This window comes from Thermobia domestica, chromosome 17 (assembly GCF_964235325.1).
Source record: "Thermobia domestica chromosome 17, izTheDome1.hap1.1, whole genome shotgun sequence".
NCBI lineage: Eukaryota > Metazoa > Arthropoda > Insecta > Zygentoma > Lepismatidae > Thermobia > Thermobia domestica.
The window spans coordinates 126,607,504-126,628,162 of NC_137470.1; the positions used below are offsets into that span (position 1 = coordinate 126,607,504).

At 33.2% G+C, this 20,659-nt stretch overlaps 1 protein-coding gene across 22 annotated transcripts in view; it reads left to right on the plus strand.

The window, feature by feature from the left end:
- Positions 1 to 20,659, plus strand: part of Glut1 (Glucose transporter 1) — a 942,408-nt gene that overhangs the window by 773,516 nt on the left and 148,233 nt on the right. For 20 of the 22 annotated variants that reach the window (XM_081744242.1, XM_081744243.1, XM_081744246.1 and 17 more), the window contains 2 exons: positions 6,053 to 6,353; positions 18,463 to 18,558. In XM_081744242.1, the coding sequence (XP_081600368.1) occupies positions 6,053 to 6,353; positions 18,463 to 18,558 (397 nt within the window). The remainder of the gene's footprint in view (positions 1 to 6,052; positions 6,354 to 18,462; positions 18,559 to 20,659) is intronic. The other 2 variants (XM_081744248.1, XM_081744249.1) reach the window with 1 other exon arrangement.

Here is a 20,659-nt window from a genome sequence, read left to right on the forward strand (position 1 = left end):
AAGCATAATACAAAGCATGACCTTAGGATTTTGCTGGGGTAGAATAAGCAGAATAAGCATAATATAAAGCATGACCTTCGGGAGGTCGCTGGAATAGACTAAAAGGATGACCTGCCGGAGAATGGTGAGGTAGACTTCGGAGAATAAGCATAATTCAGAATATGACTTTCAGGAGGTTGCTGGGGTAGATTAAGGAAAATAAACATAATATAATGCATGACATTCCGGAGATTGCTGGGGTAGACTAAGGAGAATAAGCATAATTGAAAGCATGACCTTCGGTCGGATGCTTGGGTAGACTAACAAGAATAGGCATAATACAAAGCATGACCATCAGGAAGTCGCTTGCAACAATCCGGTCTCAATTGGCTTATTACAGGATAGAGTTAATTCGCGAAACTTTGTTTCCGTGGTGATGAGCTTTCGGGTCTTTTAAACTATACAGATTAATAGTTTGTAAACCTGTAAATAGCGAAGATAACAATGAAGCGCAACTAAACAAAAGTTTTTACCATTATTCACATGTTTGTCTATCAATTTTATAGCAACCATAGACCATGTACATGTAACAAAATTTTCGATTTTTATTTATTATTTATTTATTTATTTTTAAGAAGAAGATACTCGAGGAGACCTTTTAATATTACAACTGGTATATGTGTATTTACTTAAGTAATTGTTGATTTTTGAGTACAAAAAAAATCAAAGTTATCGTTGGAACTTGAGCATTGCAGGGAATGGAGATACGCAGATTTTGACAGTTGAAGAGTCCAATGGAAATCAGATATCTGCAATTAAATATTCTCAATAGAATTAAGAGCTTCTTACGATAGGAACATTTATTTGCAGATAGTTTTGTTTTTATTTAATTTTATTTCAAAGATACAAGATCATAGAATACACGCAATTGGCAACGATTACATGTGTCGCTTTCATTGCAACTCTCATTTCTCACTTGTAAAATTTAAGTTTGGGTTTTTAAGGAAATACACACTCGAACTGTATAGTATATATCTTTTCAAGATGTATTATAAACTTTAAACAAATTTTGTCATTGGTTTATATGAGAACTCTTGACAAATAGCTTTTAAAGTAAAATAAAGTATTTCATTTCAATTCGAATTTTGATACCATAAAATTGATTAATATTTCGTTCTTTCATACATTAAAACTTTAGTACGAATGTTTTTTGTATGCTTAAGAACACCTTTAGTTTATTCTTTAAAACTTGTTAACACACACTAATATTTACAAAAAAAAAATCGATAGCATTCCAGTAAATCATGGTAACACAATTGCATAAAAATATTAAATCAGTTAATATGTGGACCTTCTATCACCCCCCCCCCCCCCCATGTTTATGACCTCCCGACGGTCATGCTTTGTATTATACTTATTTTCCTTAGTCTACCCCAGCAACCTCCGGACGGTCATGCTTTGTATTATGCTTATTCTCCTTAATCTACCCCAGATCATGTTTTGTATTATGCTTATTTTCCTTAGTCTACCCCACAACCTCGCGACGGTCATGCTTTGTATTATGCTTATTCTCCTTAGTCTACCCCAGCAACTTCTCAAAGGTCATGCTTTGTATTACTTATTTCCCTTAGTCTATACCACAACCTCGCGACGGTCATGTTTCGTATTATGCTTATTCTCCGTAGTCTACCCCAGCAACTTCTCAAAGGTCATGCTTTGTATTATGCTTATTCTCCTTAGTCTATCCCCCAACTTCGCGACGGTCATGCTTTGTATTATGCTTATTCTCCTTAGTCTACCCCAGATCATGCTTTGTATTATGCTTATTTTCCTTAGTCTACCCCAGATCATGCTTTGTATTATGCTTATTCTCCTTAGTCTACCCCAGATCATGCTTTGTATTATGCTTATTCTCCTTAGTCTACCCCAGATCATGCTTTGTATTATGCTTATTTTCCTTAGTCTACCCCAGATCATGCTTTGTATTATGCTTATTCTCCTTAGTCTACCCCAGATCATGCTTTGTATCATGCTTATTCTCCTTAGTCTACCCCAGATCATGCTTTGTATTATGCTTATTTTCCTTAGTCTACCCCAGATCATGCTTTGTATTATGCTTATTTTCCTTAGTCTACCCCAGCGATTTCCCGACGGTCATACTTTGTATTATGCATTGATGTTTTTGCTATAGAAGTATAGCTGATGTCATCAGCAAATCTCATTAAGAAAATTGAGGATATTCAATCTAGTAAACCAATCTAGTAAACCATTTGCTATACCTCATTGATTTAATATATATATATATATATATATATATATATATATATATATATGTAATCCCTAAAGAAAAACAGTTACGGATGAAAATCGTCATGAGTGACACAGTATTGATACATGAATTGTATATGGTAGCAATATTGTCAAATAATTCTTATAATGTATTCCCAACATTCCTTATTTTGCTGTAAAGTAATAAGTCTTCGGTAACATTTTATAGAAGTAGAATCCAATTATACACTTCTAATGAAACATTAGGTACCAAATGTAAACGTAGAATTCGTACTGATACATCATGTTGCATAAATGCATCAGATGTTGATACACACACTCACAGACGTACATACAAAATTTTCAGCAATTTAATCCAGAATATGAAATAACGTATGATATAAGTTATATATGCAGATAAAATGATAATAAGAAAGTAAGTTTCTGCTGAACATGAAACTAATAATTACGTATATATACCTAGGTATATCATAAATATTTGTCTTATCTAAAACATATTTTAAATTAAAGCGAAAATTGTAATTTTTACTGAATATGGTAGGTAGAGTTCTGGTATTTTTCAATATTTTGTAATCGAAAGTAATGCAATGTTACTGTGGGTAACATTCCCTTTTTTTTTTTTTTTTTAAATTGATCTTTCACTCGCTTTTGAAAAAAATATCATATTTTGTGTACTGTAGTTTCATGTTTGTGTGTATGTTTACTTTGTTGTTTCTTCTGTTTATATGAGAATATGATAACTGAAAAGTTTATACAGCAGAGCTATACTTGAGCCTTTGGAGCCCCGAGCCAGATCAGTAAAGTGAAGCCATTTCCTGTATCTATATATATGCTCTGTACTAATAGATAACTACTCATAAAATTAAAATAAAAATATAATGAAGCTACTATATTCATTCTCCTGACAACAATTGATCAACTATTATTTCGCACCATCCTTGTTTCATTTACCAAATACTGTTAGAGTCATCAAGTCTAGAGGCTCAGGTGGGGTGATCTAGCCAGAATGGAAAAAAGTAGGAACACTTTCAAAGTTTTAACTGGAAATCCAATCGGGAAACGATCATCAGAAAGACTTAGGCGCAGATAGGACGACAATATTAAGATGGATCTCGCAGAAATAGGAATACCAAGTAGAAACTGGATAGCTTTTGTGAACGCGGTATTAAACCTCCAGGTTCCACAGGACAGGAGAATTAGTTACCCTTGTTTCATTTGAACCAGGCAAATTTGCTGCTTCACTTCGACCAATGTACATTCTAAATAATCTGATACAATATTTCTTCCCGCGTAAAATGATGAAAGGTACCACTACAGTGCATGATGAGCGATTCCAATATGAAACTTTATTCGTTTCTCTTGGTGAAGTACTTAATGCGTGGCTTGCAAGTTCCAGGCTCCGGAGAATTGCTCTGACTGCCCGCGCCTAGTTATGGCCCAGTAGACTTGATAGTAAACGACAGCACCTGCTAGCGAATAAAGGAATTAGTCTGTTCCGTTTATCGCAATCTAAAAGCCAGAGCCACTATGGCCAGAGCACGACTTGTGAGGAACAGGAACTCTTTATACGTTCGTAATAAGTTGCAGGTTAATCGTTAGAACCTGCCAGTAGAAACTATTCTGCTTAATTGCTTCCTTGCCTGTAAAGGAGGAGCTGTTTAAATGGTCGACTAATGAAAATAATTACTCATCGTCAGTCTACTGCCTTCGTCAACACGAAATTAGTTATAAATAGTTAATATATTTATTATAATAACTAGTTTCATTTCTCTAATATCTCTTTTTCAAACAAAGAGTCAAAATAAAGAAATGCTGACATTGTTTTTCATTCAGTGTTTTGGTACTGTATTTCTGGTTCTTTCTTGGACGTTGCTTTTGTAAATAAAACAGATCAAGTAGAGTATATAGAGTTTCAATTAAGTTTGAAGTTAAACAACATTCGTTTCTGATGCCATGAAGAGCAGTAAGATTATTGCATAAACAAGTGCTTCGTAATCACAAGCCACTTCGTGACAATTCTTTGAATAACATGATAATTACGACTTACCCATAGGTCGCAATTAGGTTTTGTTTTAGCAAATTAACAATACATCAAAAACAAACATTTTGGTTAGACATTATGATTATTTCATATATTTCCTACTTTAAACATCAACACTATTTTCGTACTTCTACTTTATCTCTTACTGTTTTTAACCCGAAAGCAATCAGCAACAAAGATTGTATTAAAAAAGCTTGAAATTCTCGAAATAGCTTAACAAATACAATATAACGACACCTTTATTCTTATGTGATATTACCATAAGATGCTTTCCTCATATCGACATATTCACGTGTGTGCTAAACTCTATACTTCACAAGAGAGCAAGCAAACCAAAGTATAAGTATAAAAGCAAAGCAATCTGATCCATCCTATTAGAAAATTTAAAGTAACGTTTTAAAAAACGAGTTTTTGTGATTTATGGCATTAAAACTATTGGATAAAAAGTAAAAATAATATACTAGAGAAAAGCTCAAAAACTGATTTCTCCCGTTAAATTCTGAGATAACATTAAAAAATGAATGTGTCAATATAGTAGTAACTTCCTTGTTTGTTCCTCTTCAGGGTCGAGAATATATGAGACGTGGTCTGAGAGTAATGTTCTATCAAAACCACGTATACTCTTACCGAGAATCAAACCTGGATGTCCTGCACCAGAGACAAATATGTTAACCATTGTTAACCATTTAGTCCCAAAGAAACATCTAGTATTACGAAGTTGTATTAGAGTATGACTTGTTGCTGTATTGTTTAAATTATTTGAAGCATAATATACCATTTACTTCAATGCCCGATAAATTCATGCTTCTGGCTCCTCTACACTTTGATGAGAGAGGTGGCGGCACAATCTGTAAGAGAAATAATCTATTTTATTGGGAATATTATAAATAAGAGATTTTGACATCATGAATGGTTCACAAATGCGCACCTAAAGATGAGACATTAATTCTCACTTTTCTACTATTTTTGAAAGAATTTTTTGTAGCACAAGAGGGAGTTTTTACTATTCATCTGAGCACAATTTATTATTTCCAAGTGTGTAAGTAAAATATGAAAAATGAAATGTTCAATTTGCGTATGTACATATTCAAATGACAGAGCATATTCAGTCACTAAACTTGTTTCAGAACTTAAGTTGTACATTACCATCAATTTGTTTAAAATATATAAATTTTGAAGAATTGGATAATGTGTTCATATTTGTTTTTCCACAGTATTTTTTTTCTTTAATGTAGTATATAAATAAAATCAAAGATAATCATTTTCTCTTTGTTGAATAACACATTTATGTGTATAATGTCGAATTATTTTAAAATAATTAAGCTATTTGTATATTTTACACTTCATGTTTAGTAATATCAACTTCACTTTCTCTTTGTGTGTACCCTTACCAAAATCCAATTCCTTGGCAATAATTTGTTCTTATTCTTTTGTTTCTAAATATTTACTGTAAACTATTATTTATTTTATGTTTGTTGTCACTGGATGTTGTGTTATGAACGGATATATGTCCATAACACTCATTTACTCTGCATTTTTATACATATTTCCTTTCGTTGTACTTTCCCATGAACTTGGATTTTTTGGATATTTGTTTATTCTGTGCATTATTATTCCCTTTTGTTCTTCACGTTTTGATTCTATACACTTTCTAACTTTTATTTCTCGTAATTTTCTTTTAATTTATTAAATGAAAAAATAAATATATAACCCTTTGACTCCGTTCCTGGAAACACACCCCAGTCTACAGAAGCAGGTTGCAGTCATGAGTATGAACCTCAGCGCCAAACTGGATGAGCTACAAAGTGACCGCCACTTCGAGACGACGGTGGCGCTATCGGAGATCCGCTCCCAGCTTCAGGAACTCACCAAGTCGGTGGAGTCTTGCCAGAGTGAGGTGAGCGAGGTGAAGCGGGATATGGTTGCCATCAAGCATGAGCTGGACGCGGTACAGCAAGTGAAGGAAGAGATTGAAGAACTAAGGGAGTATGTGGACCGCCTCGAAGAGCAAAGCCACCGCCGGAAGTTACGTCTTTTGGAACAGGTAGGTGAAACCAGTTAGTTAAATTAGAAATATGCTTCTATCGCTAACCAATTGGGATAATAATGTTTTTTTTTAGAGTAAATGTTTCTACGTTGTATTCTTTACCAGTATTGCTTATTCTTTCTTTAAATTTACTCGTGAAAAATAAATATTTGGAATAATAATTTGCCTTCATATCTCGGACTGAATAGCAGGCCACTGTTCATAATCACGTCACCTAGTAGGTTGTTTTCAAAGTTCGTAATCGTGTAAGAGAATATTGTAAAATCCAGCTTGCGCAGGGAGTAGGTAGAGCTAGGTATAGTAAGTTAGAGTATGGAATTGCCTCCCATTACCGGATTTTATTATAAAATCTTTTCATAATACAACAATATTTACAGAAATACTTCAATATAACTTTTTTTAATGCAAAGTAGAGGAAAAGGTAGCCCAAGACCAAGTAGCCTTAGGGCAGGATCTCAACAGAGCTCCAGAAAAGCTAAGCAGTGTGACGTAGGAAACTCCAATGTTCAAAAGCAAGCAGTCAGGGGGTTAAAGAGTTACAGAGCTCCGAAGCAGGCCAAGCAACTGAGGTTGGTATCCCAGCAGAGCTCCGAAGCAAGCTAAACGGGATAAAAAAGGAAAAGCCTAAGAGTTCCGCAGTAAACTAGAGGCTTTTTAGGTTGGGTTTCTCCTAGAGCTCCAGGAAAGCTAGAGGAGGGGTGACCAATCGCAGGCTGGTGACTGTAAGTTGAATCCTCTCTGTTATATTGGCGCTTCTGGGCAGAGGTGGCGCTGCTGTTTCCTTGTCGTGTGACTGTAGGTGGTGCTGGTGTCCTCATCTGCTTCTTGTAATAATCGAACGTGAGGTGTAATACTCCATTGTAAATACATGGAGTAAATACATGGATGTTTACAAACAGAAGCACGTGTGATTGTTTATAAACACAAGCACGTGGATGTTACAGTATAGTAGCATATATAAATAAAATAATAATTATAAATTGATATTATTACTTTTGGATGTTTTGACAATTTTCTCACCTTCCGCGTACCAAATATTTGCACTGAAAAATATTATTTTAATTGTCTATTTTGTTCCATGTTAATAATAATAAAAAAAAAACTTTATGCACTATTAAGTGATAATTCACTAATTATATGATAATAGTGAAAGTTTTTTTAGCTTTATACAAGTTATTATTCATATAAGAAATTGTGGAATTTAGAGGTGTAACGAAACGAGCGACATAAAATGGGATTTCGAAAAGAAAACAAAACACTAACGAATGCATTATAACTTCCAATGCAGTAAATAACAGTATACGCCTTTATAACTATTATTAAGTCTGTTATTTAAACTATGGGTACTATTGTAAAATTACGAATAAATTAATTGTTAAAGTATTAGTATCAAATGAATGAAAAAGCAGAAAATTCAGTATCAGAAGTAAAAAGTAGTAAACATAGTTTTATCTACTTTTATCTACCATTAGGTACTAGGTTTATCTACTGCTTGTGTATTTTTTAGGTATTTATTGCATTATACCTGCATTGAATCCTGATCAAACTGAATAGGCTAGTAAGTCTAGTCAAGTATCTAATGGTACAGGCAAGTTCAAAAGTAGAGTGTTTGTGTCTTATACATATATTCAGTTGTGACATTAACTTCTGAGTAGATAGGACGACTTCAGATTAGTTTTCTGTACCTTAAAAGATACTCAAAATAATAGTTACCCATATAGCAAGTAAAAGAAAATTCTTTATACTCACCACACAGAATTATAATATCCTAGTATCGTTTTCGAGTAACAACGGTTCTCATCTTCACCTTTCTCGAGCCTGAAAAAGGTTAAAAAGGTAAAACATATGGAAAGATGAAAGAATGAAAATGGTAATTCGAAGTAAATACACTACTTCACGGAAGCATTTCTTTGTCAACTGCAATTCTGTTATTAGACTTAACTGTTCTGTGGTGACATAAGTTATTTTAAGTTCTATTTTATTTTCCATTTTATTTAATTGATTTCACTTTATTATGCTAATAAAAATTTATTAAATTAAAACATCGTTTTTTTTTTTTCCAACAGGTTACCGCTATAATATGCACTACCAAATTTCCCTACTGCAGAGTTTGGAGCGATTTGGTTTCTTTTATATACTTTTAGCTATTATTTCTTATTTAAAAAAAAACTTCTTAAATTCTCTTTCGAAATGATAAGTTTTTCTTTAAACAAATTGGTAAATAAAGGAAATAATATAGAAATCACTAATTTGTTATACGTAGTATGGTGTTAAGGGTAGTAATTCATAAATATATGGATCACTCTGAAGATTTCTAGAATAAGTGATGGTCTGGCCTTGGGATACATACATAACCAGGTTAACAAGAAATTAAGAAGTATGCTTCACAGAACGTAAGAGCACACAATTTTGTTCTGTTCTGAGGTCAGAGTACTATTACAGTCTTTCATCACTTTTTTGGTCAAATAGTCAAAATAGCAAAATAACTAAATAGATAAAAAAAATAAAAAAATGATTCAGTTTGTATTGACCAATTTCAAGTTCACAATCAGTTTGTATTGACAAATTCCAAGTTCACAACCGGTTTGTATTGACAAATTCCAAGTTCACAACAATGCACCGCGGAAACATTATTTTTCTCGGAGCTTTTAATTAAAAATGGCAGCCTTTAATAACTTAAGCATGTTGATTGTAAATATGAAGACAGATTATACCTAACACGTTAGAATGTTGTTTTTAATAGAAAATATACATTATGATATTTTGCATTGTAATGTTCAACGATAATTCTATAAAAGCAACATATCGTTGCCAAAGCCGCAACCAATAGGTATGTGTAAAAATATTTCAACACTTAATTAATAAAACCACAGAATATTATGTAATACAATGTAATGCGAGACAATACGATCAGGCAAGTTACTCAATGAAGATTCGTCTTTCTATGAATGTTGAGTCTCAGTAGGGCTGCTCTATAACGTAGTCACAAAGTCACATGGCTTCCCAATTAATAGGAAGAAAAACAATTTAAGATAAAATATGGACATTTATTCCTGTATACGAATGAGGAACGACAGAAGAAAAAAAATCAGTTATTTTAATATGGAGTTCGCAACCATGATTGATGTCTGAGAGATTTGGCAACATAGTGTAAGTTACAATGCTTGATGTTACTCTCCGTTCACTTGTTCTGGCTTGGCTCTTTCTAGCTATCGCTTGCCTTACAGAGTTAGCCCTTTAAACGCTGGCCCTTACATACAGTATAATGACTAAGAACAGTCTTACGTTTTGGAATCATAATTTGTTTATTGATCAGTAATAGACTGCCATCATTGTTTAATTCCATTTTCCCTATAACAGTGTTCCATCATCTTGATGTTATGATGGGAAGTGTTCTTCATGTTCAGCACTCACAGAAGAAATCCAGGTGACTATGTAGAAAGTTAAATTTAATACAGAAAAAGTTGTTAACATGCTTTCTATAGTATTCTTAATCTCTGGGTGTTAACTACTTCCCGAGAAATTGTCCTCCACATTTCTAAATCCTGTCCAAAGCTATTTTTACTGTTTCGTCGTCAGACTATTGAAGTGCAGATCTTTCTCAATGTTTTTATGGGGAAGCCTACGAAGATGTCTTTCTTCAGTGTACCTTCAGATAGAAATGAAATCGTTAAACATATGTACGTAAAATATTTTCTCCGTCTTTATTCAGTGCTATAACAAATTGCTTCCTAAGGTCAAGCTTAAAATGTAGGAGTGGAACAAGAATCCTTTTGCTATTTACCAAACTTTCCCTTACGATATTCTTTTCATCAGTATTAAATGCGGGCCGAACTACTCTCTTCTAATCTGTGTTCGGAGCAAGCGTGGCTTTCCCACTCTCACACGAAGAAGGGAAACTTACTGAAACCCTGATTTTAAGAATATCATGGAAAGCATGTTAACAACTTTTCCTGTATTAAATTTAACTTCCTACATAGTCACCTGAATTTCTCCTCTGAGTGCTGAACATGGAGAACACTTCCCATCATAACATCTAGGTGATGGAACACTGTTATAGGGAAAGTGGAATTAAACAATGATGGCAGTCTATTGCTGGCCAATAAACAAACAATCATTTCAGAACATAGGAGACAATATATGAGGCTCAGTGGCGGCTCTAGAGTTGTACATGATAGCATTAAAATGGCAATGTATTTATAATCAAAGGTACAAAAGCCATCAGAATTTACCTGTTTTTGTCTAAGCCCTCAGAACATCTCAAATCAGTGTAATGTTTTTCTCTGCTGAAAGTTTTATTGAATGTCCTTAAAAGGTGACTATTTTTTTTTCGACCATTGTTTCATCAGAGTGTGTTTGTAATGAACTGGCAGATGAGGAGAACCACTAAATCTTTTTGGCATCAAGTTTTCCATCGAAAGAAAATATAACTTGTGCTAATCCATGTAATCTTTTATCTGTGCACTTTCATAGCAATACTTTTCTTTTCACCACAATTAAAACATGATTTCTCGAGAAAGAAGTAGCCGGCTGATCAGTATACTCTTCCTTGAACAAATCTATTCTCATTCAGAATGGCTTGAGCAACATCTGAAACATTGCTAGATTAGACAGATTAAGAATCTGCACCTAAACACGTTAGGCTTCCAGATATATTTACACTAGTTTTAATTAAATTCACTGTAAAACTGTATGAGCTTGTGGTTAATCTCAAAGAAAAAAGTCCTCAAGCTCAGAAAAAAGTCTCATACTCAGATTTATAGCCCTGGTCTACTTGAGCTACAGAGTTCAAATAAATGTGATGAAAAGGATGATAAATGCATATAAAGCAGTATTTATAATACTGATTTTAAAGCCTTTTAGAGTGACCATTTCGTTGCTAAGCATAGTGTTTCATTTCGTTAATGTAGTATAATAAATGACTCTTTAAGGTTCGAAAATTTAATAACATTTAATTAAGGAATTTCATAGTTCATGTTTCGCGCAAATTAGTATTAGCTCTTTGTGTATTTAACTGCTGTGAGAGGTAACAAAATAGGAATTTAGACATAATTAGCAAACATGACTAGGAGTTTAGCAAAAAGTTAATCCAGTAAAGTTTCGAAGGAGAATTTACATTTCATTATTTTTAAATATCCCGTGTTATAGTATTCTTATAAAAATCTGTATGATTTAATTTTATGTACATTGTTTCTTATTATTTTTGTTTGAATTCAAAAGTGCATGTAATCCATAATTTCTGTTACAATTTAAGCAAGACAATTGTAGTGAATATTCTTTGGTTTATTAATTTAATAAATACGAATAATTATATTGTTAATTTATTCACTTTTCATTACTTTAATAAATTATTTAACTTTGATTTTGAACTTCTGTTTTGTTTATTTAATAACTTTCCAATTGATAGTTCTTGCCTTTTCATTTTACCCTAACAGTTTTATGCTTCTATTAAATTTCTTGTTGATAAATGGATGTATTGTAAAGTATGTACCAAAGACGCAAACATTTAAAATTTATAATTAGAGCACTGCAGAATTTCTGTAGCTCATCGTTATGTATTTTTTTAAAATTTTATTTATTGTTGTTGTTATTATTTTTTTGTTTTTTTATTTTTAAAATTTTTTACGTTACATTGTGCATAATATACGGTATACTTGAAATCCTGGTGTCCAACGTTCTTTTGATAGTTTTGTATTCGTACAAAGAATATTCGTACGTGACATTACAACTAAGATTTCAAGAAGAAACATTATTCTTTACATTAAGAAAAGTTAGAGTTTACATAATGTTTACCGTCTGACGTAGGGTGAAAGTACAATGATTTTGAAGGTATAGAGAGTGGCCAAGTGTATACATACATACATACACATATATATATATATATATATATATATATATATATATATATATATATATATATATATATATATATATATATATAATATGTGTGTGTGTGGTCATTATTGTGTACAAGTTTACTCTTGGGGTGAGATTTTTCTACAAATCTGTAAAATACCACTCATGCGATTTTGTTATTATCTTATGAACAAATATTTCACCAATAACCCTAACATATAGCATAAGTTATTTGTTATCAAAAGATCTACAAGGGCTAGTTTAGTTATAGGGATAATTTTTCTGTCGGTGAAGTTTTCCGAAAATTCCTTATAATTTTGTTCGTATTTCACAAGAATATGTTTCATTAATAACTGCAGCACTGCATGATTTAGTTAAGGAATTGGAACGAGGAAGTTTAGTGCGGAGGCGCGTACCTTTTATTTTTCTTATTTTGATGTGAGAAAACACCGCTTACAGTTTGTCGGTATAATTTACTAACACTCTGTGCAAAAAGTTAATATTATTCATACTACCTAGGTATTTTTTGTACCGCGTAATACCAAGGTGGGTCATTTTGTACTCACTTGTTAAGAGCCTGCCTTACTAAAGTAATACGAAATTTACCATTTTCTTTTGCTTGATTATATATCAATGAAAGGAGATAATGAAATGCAAGTCACCACAATCATAGATAATGCTATTGTACAACAAAAAATATGAACCTGAACAATGTTCAGTGTTGCAATCCATAGAAATTACAGTGTTGCTAGAATAACGATTTCCCTAAAATCTAAGTTAAGACAGCGAGTAGAGGAATGAACTCAACTTCATTTGATTACGTATCATGTTGTTTTGGTTTCTTGTTAACTGCTTTTTAATTAACATTATTATTACTTTTAATAACTGTATGTTAAAACTATGTTGTTTATTACAAACTAAATACAACTATTATTTAAAAAGTAGTTCACAGGAAACCAAAACAATATGATACATAACCAAATGCAGTTGAGTTTGTTCCTCTACTCGCTGCCTTAACTTAGATTTTAGGGAAATTGTTTTTTTTTTGGCAACACTGTAATTTCTATGGATAGCAACACTGAACATTCTTCAGGTTCATATTTTCTGTTGTAGAATAGCATTATCTATGATTGTAGTGACTTGCATTTCATTATCTCCTTTCACTGATAAATAAACAAGCAAAAGAAAAATGGTAAATTTTGTATTATTTTTAGTAAGGCAGGCTCTTAAGATTAAATGTATCTCACAAAAGAAACAAATTAGAAACTACCACAAAAATCTCCAGAGACTGAAGTGAACAGTACACGGGATAAGACTAACCATCAAATTCAGAAAAGGCAGGTAACAACTATTTATTACACTGCCGTCTAGGAGTGAAACTTCTAAATGCCAGTCACATCTCCTACCAACGGGAAAGAGGATACTTTGTACCCACCAACTTAAAATAGCAAATTTTATGAGATACACTAACGTTCAATTTGCACTACCGTGAGGTATACGCTTTCGCTAAACATGTTGAGCAATATTTTTTTTAGAAGAGTACTTACAATAAACATACTATGTTGGGCACAAAGACCCCCCCCCCCTTACCGTTGCTGGTGGGAGGGTTAAATTTGGTTTATAAATATTTATTTTATGTAACATAAAATTAAATTTTCACAAAGTGGGGATCACTGAAATGGACTCAAAGAAGGCATTAGTTCAATCACATTACTAATACTCAAGTACATTTCTCTATATAAATCAATGGGCTGAGAAGCCTAGATGCCGCAAGAATCACATACTGAATCGTCGTTCCACATATCTTCTTACGTTACTATGACTTGAATTTCGTTCATATTCACATAAAAAATAAAAGTATAAAAACTGAAAAAAAATCTAGGACTGTGGGTAAATTACGCTTTGACGTGGGGTAAGCACATTAGCACACTATAAAAGAAACTTTGTAAAGCACACTATGCATTAAAAAGCGTGAAAACTTCATTCAACATATCAACAACACTTAAGCTAATTTATCGTAGTCCGTTTGAAACGCTACTTCCATATGGGATAGTACACTGGGGAATTGCAGCGCAAAGTCAGATAATATTCAGAATTCATACGTACAATACGAACAACACGACTAATACAAACAATAAAATATATTGTAAAACTTTGTCCCATACAGGTATAGGTAGAGCGTTAATAAAAAGAACGTCCGGGATCGACTCCCAGTATCGGCTTTTATTATAAAAGTTTTACTATAAAAAGTATTTTTACAAAATACTGTGCAAATAATCTCTCTAAGTATGCAAGGTTAGTTATAGGTAGTCTTTGACCGTAAGGTCGCAGACAGGAACTCTACAGAGCCCCGTAGCAGGCTAAGCAGAGTAGAGTTAGGGACCCAATGCTCCGTGGCAAGTAGAGGGATGGTTAAGTGGCCAACAGAGTCCCGTAGCAGGTTAAGCCAGGAGATAGGATAGGCGTAGTCCCGTAGCAGACTAGAGGCCCTGGGGTTAGGTTACTCCTAATGTTCCGTGGCAAACAATACTGGTACAGAAAACTGGTACAGATTTGCCATCGTCCATCCAATTTATAGGAGTCCTTGAGTGGCGGTGGCGCTGCTGCTCCAATGTCATCGTCTGCTCCGTGGGAGGAGCCAGAAGCCCGTCGTCTACAGGTGATAGTGGATCCATCTGGTGTGTAGAATTCTCTTGCGAAACCATGTGGTGGTGTTTGTAAACACTGGCGTGTAGAATTGTTTATACACCACGTGGGACATTACAATATTAAATCAAGAGCTTTATGTAGAAATGTATTTAGAGAACTAAAAATTCTTACACTACCTTGTCTTTACCTAGAATAGCAATTTTCATAAACATCTCAAACGAACACTTAAGTTCAATACTGACGTACATATGTACAAAACTAGGAAAAAAAGAGATTTTGCTATTCCAACACGTAGTACAACACTCTACCAAAGAGGCCTCAAGTATACAGGAATATTAATTTACAACATATTACCTAACAATATTAGAGACTTCAAATCAGATAAAATTTTCAAAGAATGACTAACACAATACCTATTGAAACATTGTTTTTATTCTCTCTCGGAATACCTTGAATATACACAAGAAACATGTAAAGCTACTATCAAATGATAAGCTTGAAACTATAAAGTTAACAAAATGAAGTTGACAACAGTAAATAGTACAGCAAATAGATATATAAGGCAGAAAATATGTTAGTAATATGTAAATTAATTGTGTATACTTATAACCTTGTGGTATCAAATCATCTGGTCATGTTACACATAAACTCACTGAAAGAAGATGTATGATCTACTAGTAGTAAGATGTACATAAACTGTCTCTGTTATTCACATAGAAATATATTGACATGCTTTATACCGCATGTACAAATGTACAATACTGTGGTTGCTTGAACGTAAAATAAACTACTAGATATGATGGGAATATGAACGCCGTCCTGCATAATCCTATGTAATAATTAGAAATGAAAAAAAAATCTGCTTTTGGGAATGGGGTTTTCTTTTCACGAAAAAGCCAGCTTTTTGTGAAAATAACTTTTTTTTTTCTCTTTCTTCTATGATTTTGTTATTCAACTACCACCTTCGTTTTCGTACAGTTGATTCTGCAATTAAGAAATTGTCTTTACAACATGCAATAATTGTGAATTTTATGTTCAGGCCGGTGCTTTTTCAAACTGGCATTCCTATGCAACTCATCCTACCACAGGTGTAATTTTGGTTGAAAGTTATATATCAATGCCTGACGTATATCTTGTCACATGTATTTTATGGCTTGCGCAAATAGAGACTAGCAGGCAAGAAAAACAGTATCACAGACGAAGAAACGGATACTTTATATATATATACAGAGTTTCGGTAACAACTTCAATACCTTTTGAGGGGTGATTCCTGACATCAAAATAAGACAAAAAGTATACACCAACTTGAGTCTATTATATTTTCATATTGTCATCATCTCCTATGAGCTATGAACAATCTTATGTCCGCCATGGAGAAGGAGGAAGAAGGGGTAAGTCAGTGGAATAGCACTCAACGTTCCACTTTCAATCCTAGACGAAGTGAGTTTGTGGTAGAAGAATATCTTGTCCGTATTTTGTTTTGAGGGATATTCCCATTTTCTCGTACATCGTCATTGCGCTAGTTTCTTCAAAATCATTATCATAAATATCTGTCTCATTTAGTCCACAAGGTACGATCGTGACATTAAACTGAAGATATTTAATTTCATTTTATAAACTACAATCATTCTTTCTGTAATTATGCAACCACGTACAAAACCTTTCCTCATTTTGATTCTGATTAAGATATCAATATTCTATCAATGAATTTTGTTACTTGCAGGAACGTCGTTCCATATGTCATGAGTAAGACCCTCCTATCCTAATGAAATATCTAGGAATCCCTTACTTCCTGTGGGAAAATCTCTTGCGCCACCATGAAAGATTCTGATCATGCCTTTTTGGGTACAGCAGATCACAAGTCTAAGACGATAACCTCTGCTCAATGGCTGATAGTTTTCGAGATATATACTTCCAAAATTTATTTCCTCGCGCTTTCAGTAGCTTGTAACTCTGAAACTAAGCGATTCCGATTGGATGTCTCCTGGCATTTTTTCTTGTTTCTATGAGTTAATTCACCTCCCAAGCATTGTGAAACGTGGACATTAACACCCTGTGTATATATAATTTTGCTTACATCTCGTTCTTCGTTCAGAAAATACTTTATAATGAGCTTCAGATACTTTATTCCAACCTAATATGAGTTTAATTAACAAAATTAAAGCCATAAAGGTCATTATTCGTCGTTAGTAAAGGTTCATTTTTCACATTATTTCTCTTTTCTTTACTGTTACGTCGCGTCAAATGTTTGCAATAGAAAATTTGGAGTTAACGATTTTAACTTTCCTCAATTTTAATAGTGGTCTTAATAACGATTATAATAACGTCTTAATAAGTTATATATATACACACAAGGGACCGTCAGAAAGTTCCCGCAATGTTGAAGTTTTAGCGTTTGTGATCCAATCACAATGAATTTTGTACATTATAGTCCTTAGGTTGCCTAGTAATGAATATGATAAGCATGAACAGTTCATAACAACCAGCGCACGAGCAATGTAGCTGAACGGGGAAGTGTGTGGTGATAAGTTGGCGCAATGTCTCAGTTTGAGCAACGCGCAAATATCAAATACATGTTCAAATTGGGGAAATCCGGGGCTTCAGAGTCTCATATTCTTAAAACAGTTTAGCACCATCGAATTTTTTGGTTCATCCTAAAGCTAAAAATGGGTCCCAAAGGTACCCGTTCGCCACCATAGAAGAGATCAAAACTAACGCTACGGCTGGACTTCGGAAAATACATAAAGAGGACTGTCGTCGGTTTTTCCAGCGGTGGAGCAAGTATGTGTTCCGAATGAGCTTACTTTGAAGGCGGTTAAGTAAATGAGTATTAAAGAGCTGCAGCAAAATTACGGGAACTTTTTGACTGCTCCTAGTACTTGTTCCACTTATTTTTCTATATGAAATTTGTGTTTAGTTTGCATGTTACTAATTGTCATTCCAGTTTATGCTTAAGTTGCAAATGATAGATATATGGAACAAAATCTAATTTTTATATCACAGTTACTGCTAATACCATTAATCTATGTACTAAAATTTTTGTTGGTTGATAATACTCTAATAGTTTAGAACTGGAAAACATACCTCGTCCCCGGTTTCCTGTGTCGATTCTTTTATTTTTTTAATTTTTATTTATTTTTTATTTTTATTTATTTATTTATTTGTTTTTCAAGATATAGTAATTAAATATTTGTTCGTGTTATAATGGGAAAGAAAAGGTGAAAAGTATTGTTATTTCTTCATTAAATTTGAAATGTTCTTTAAAAAACCCAAAGTTTTCTAGATAAAGAATCTGTTTCATTTTTTTTTTCGATGACAAAGCGGAAATTTCATTTAGTAAAGTTTTGCTCCACGTTAGGAAAAAAAAGCCAATGTATGCGTATAAGCATGCTATCTTGAAATATATATATATATATATATATATATATATATATATATATATATATATACAGGGACTTACAAGATAAGCATTTAAAATTAAAGTTAGATCTTTTCAAATAATGATATCTCCTGTATCTTAGTATGACCGTGGAAATTTGTTACGAAACTATAAGCGTTTATAAAGTGAAATGAAATATTAATTATTGTGTTCTTTTTGCAGGGGCTTACGTTTTTCCTTTCATACGCTATCTTCGCGGCGGTATTAGGAATGCTGCAGTTTGGTTATAACACGGGTGTTATAAACGCACCTGAGAAGGTAAGCTGTTCACCAATTTTTATTTGTGTGTTTATTTGATATTGTTGTGTTAGTATCTAAAGGGTGAAAACGAATATGCATTGTTGAACGATGAGAAACAATGAACTTAAAAGAAAGAAAGAAATAAAACTTAGTAACGTGTCAGAATCCCAGGCAGTTTGGTTACTTGTGAGTTTTAAATTAAAACTAAACAGTTGTTTTTCTTAAAATTATTATGTAGGCGCATGAGAGGATAGATTCAAATTTAAAAAAAAAAAAAAAAAAAAAAAAATGGTTGCTTACCAATAAATCCTCTCGTGGGGAAATTAAAGACTCTTCACGCGTTTCGGAACGGATAGAAACGAATGAGAGAAAAGGGCGTAGTAAAAGAAATACATACCACAGAATGAATAAAGAAAGGGTTATTCAAAAAGGGCGCCAGTTTTGTTACATCAAATTATGAACTTTATTTTTTCAAAACACACTAACAAAATTCATAAACATGTTCATCACACATTCCAATTTCAAGTATGGTGAATGATGTCGAGTATATGACCTCCTTTACTGCATTGGCATGTAATAACTCTGTTCGTCAAATTCGCTGTAACAGCCACACTGTCATGAACCACCGCAATTCTTTGCTCAGAACGACCACTGCGACGACGCCCAGGACTTTCAATGTTCACTGTTGAACCTGTTTCAATGAACTTTTTCATAAGTCTGCGAACTGTTGATTCAGTTGCTGCCTCATTTCGTCCTAGAACAGCGCGAAGTCGCCTAACAGTTTCTGCATAACTTCCTCCGTTCTGATAAAAAGTTTTCACAATTAACACACATTGCGCTATAGTAAACTGCTCCATGGCTAGACACAGACTGAAGAAATGCGAGAAATTCAGAATAAGGCGACGATCGGAATGTTTGTGTGTAGAGCAACAGTACAAAATAATGTCAGCAACCGAGAAACAAAAATTCGCCAGACGATCCAAAACCGGCCAATTTTTGAATAGCCCTGTATAACAATAGAATGAATATACTAATAATTATTTTGTTAATCCACTAAATAAGTCCAGTATTTATCGTGTTCAATGCGAATGTCACTCCTCATATATAGGTCAAACGAAACGCAATATTAACACCCGAATTAAAGAACATATTAGACAATCAAAAAAGTCAAAAGAAGAGTGTATGTTCGAATTGGCGCTTTACTTAAATCAACATACATACAATATAAAGCAGGTTAATATGATAGGTTCAGCAAAAACAAAGAAACAATGGGAGATTAAAGAATCATTCTTTATTCATAAATATAAACCGGCTTTAAATCTAATTTTGGCAATATTGATAGAATCTGATTATGTACCTCTGATGTATATTTTGGATCTGGCAATACAGACGTAACATAGACATCACACTTCCTTCAACTCGGCTCATTCTTTCGCACTGTGCTCCACTCGTGGTATTTTAGCATCCTTTACGTTATATTTATTCATTCTGTGCTATGTATTCCTTTTTCTACACCTTTTTTTGTCTCATCCGTTTGTATCCTTGTTATCTTACCACTGAAGATGAAACTAGTTTATTGTTCCGAAACGCGTAGAGTATGTTTAATTTCCCCACGGAAGGATTTATTGGTAAATAACCAATTTTTTGTTAAGCTGTTTTCTATCTTTCTTTAAGTAGTCTGTATTACTTCTTCTGTGTCTTTGTTTTCACCGGTGTAGTCCTTTACGATCACTGTACAAGAAGAGTTTATATAGAGATTTTCATTTTCCTAACTTGAGGACCTCATGAGATATTCTATTCTTTTGCATTGCATTAGAACCCTATACTTCTTTATAATACGCTCTGTAATCAAAATGGTGATTGAAACTTAGCTTGAGATAGACACTAAATATATTCCAAAATTCATTTGAAAGTCTTCAACCATTTTCCTGTGATACAATCACAAACAACAGACAACATGGATTTCAATGTGAAAAAATAATAATAAAAAATAACAGAAAATGTTTCTTTCTTCTTAAAACTGGAATTCTTTAGAAACTTTGGGACACTTTTTCAGTTATTTTTATTGAGCTTATATGGCGAGTCTCATCTTCCTAACTTTAGGAATTTTTATGGTTTC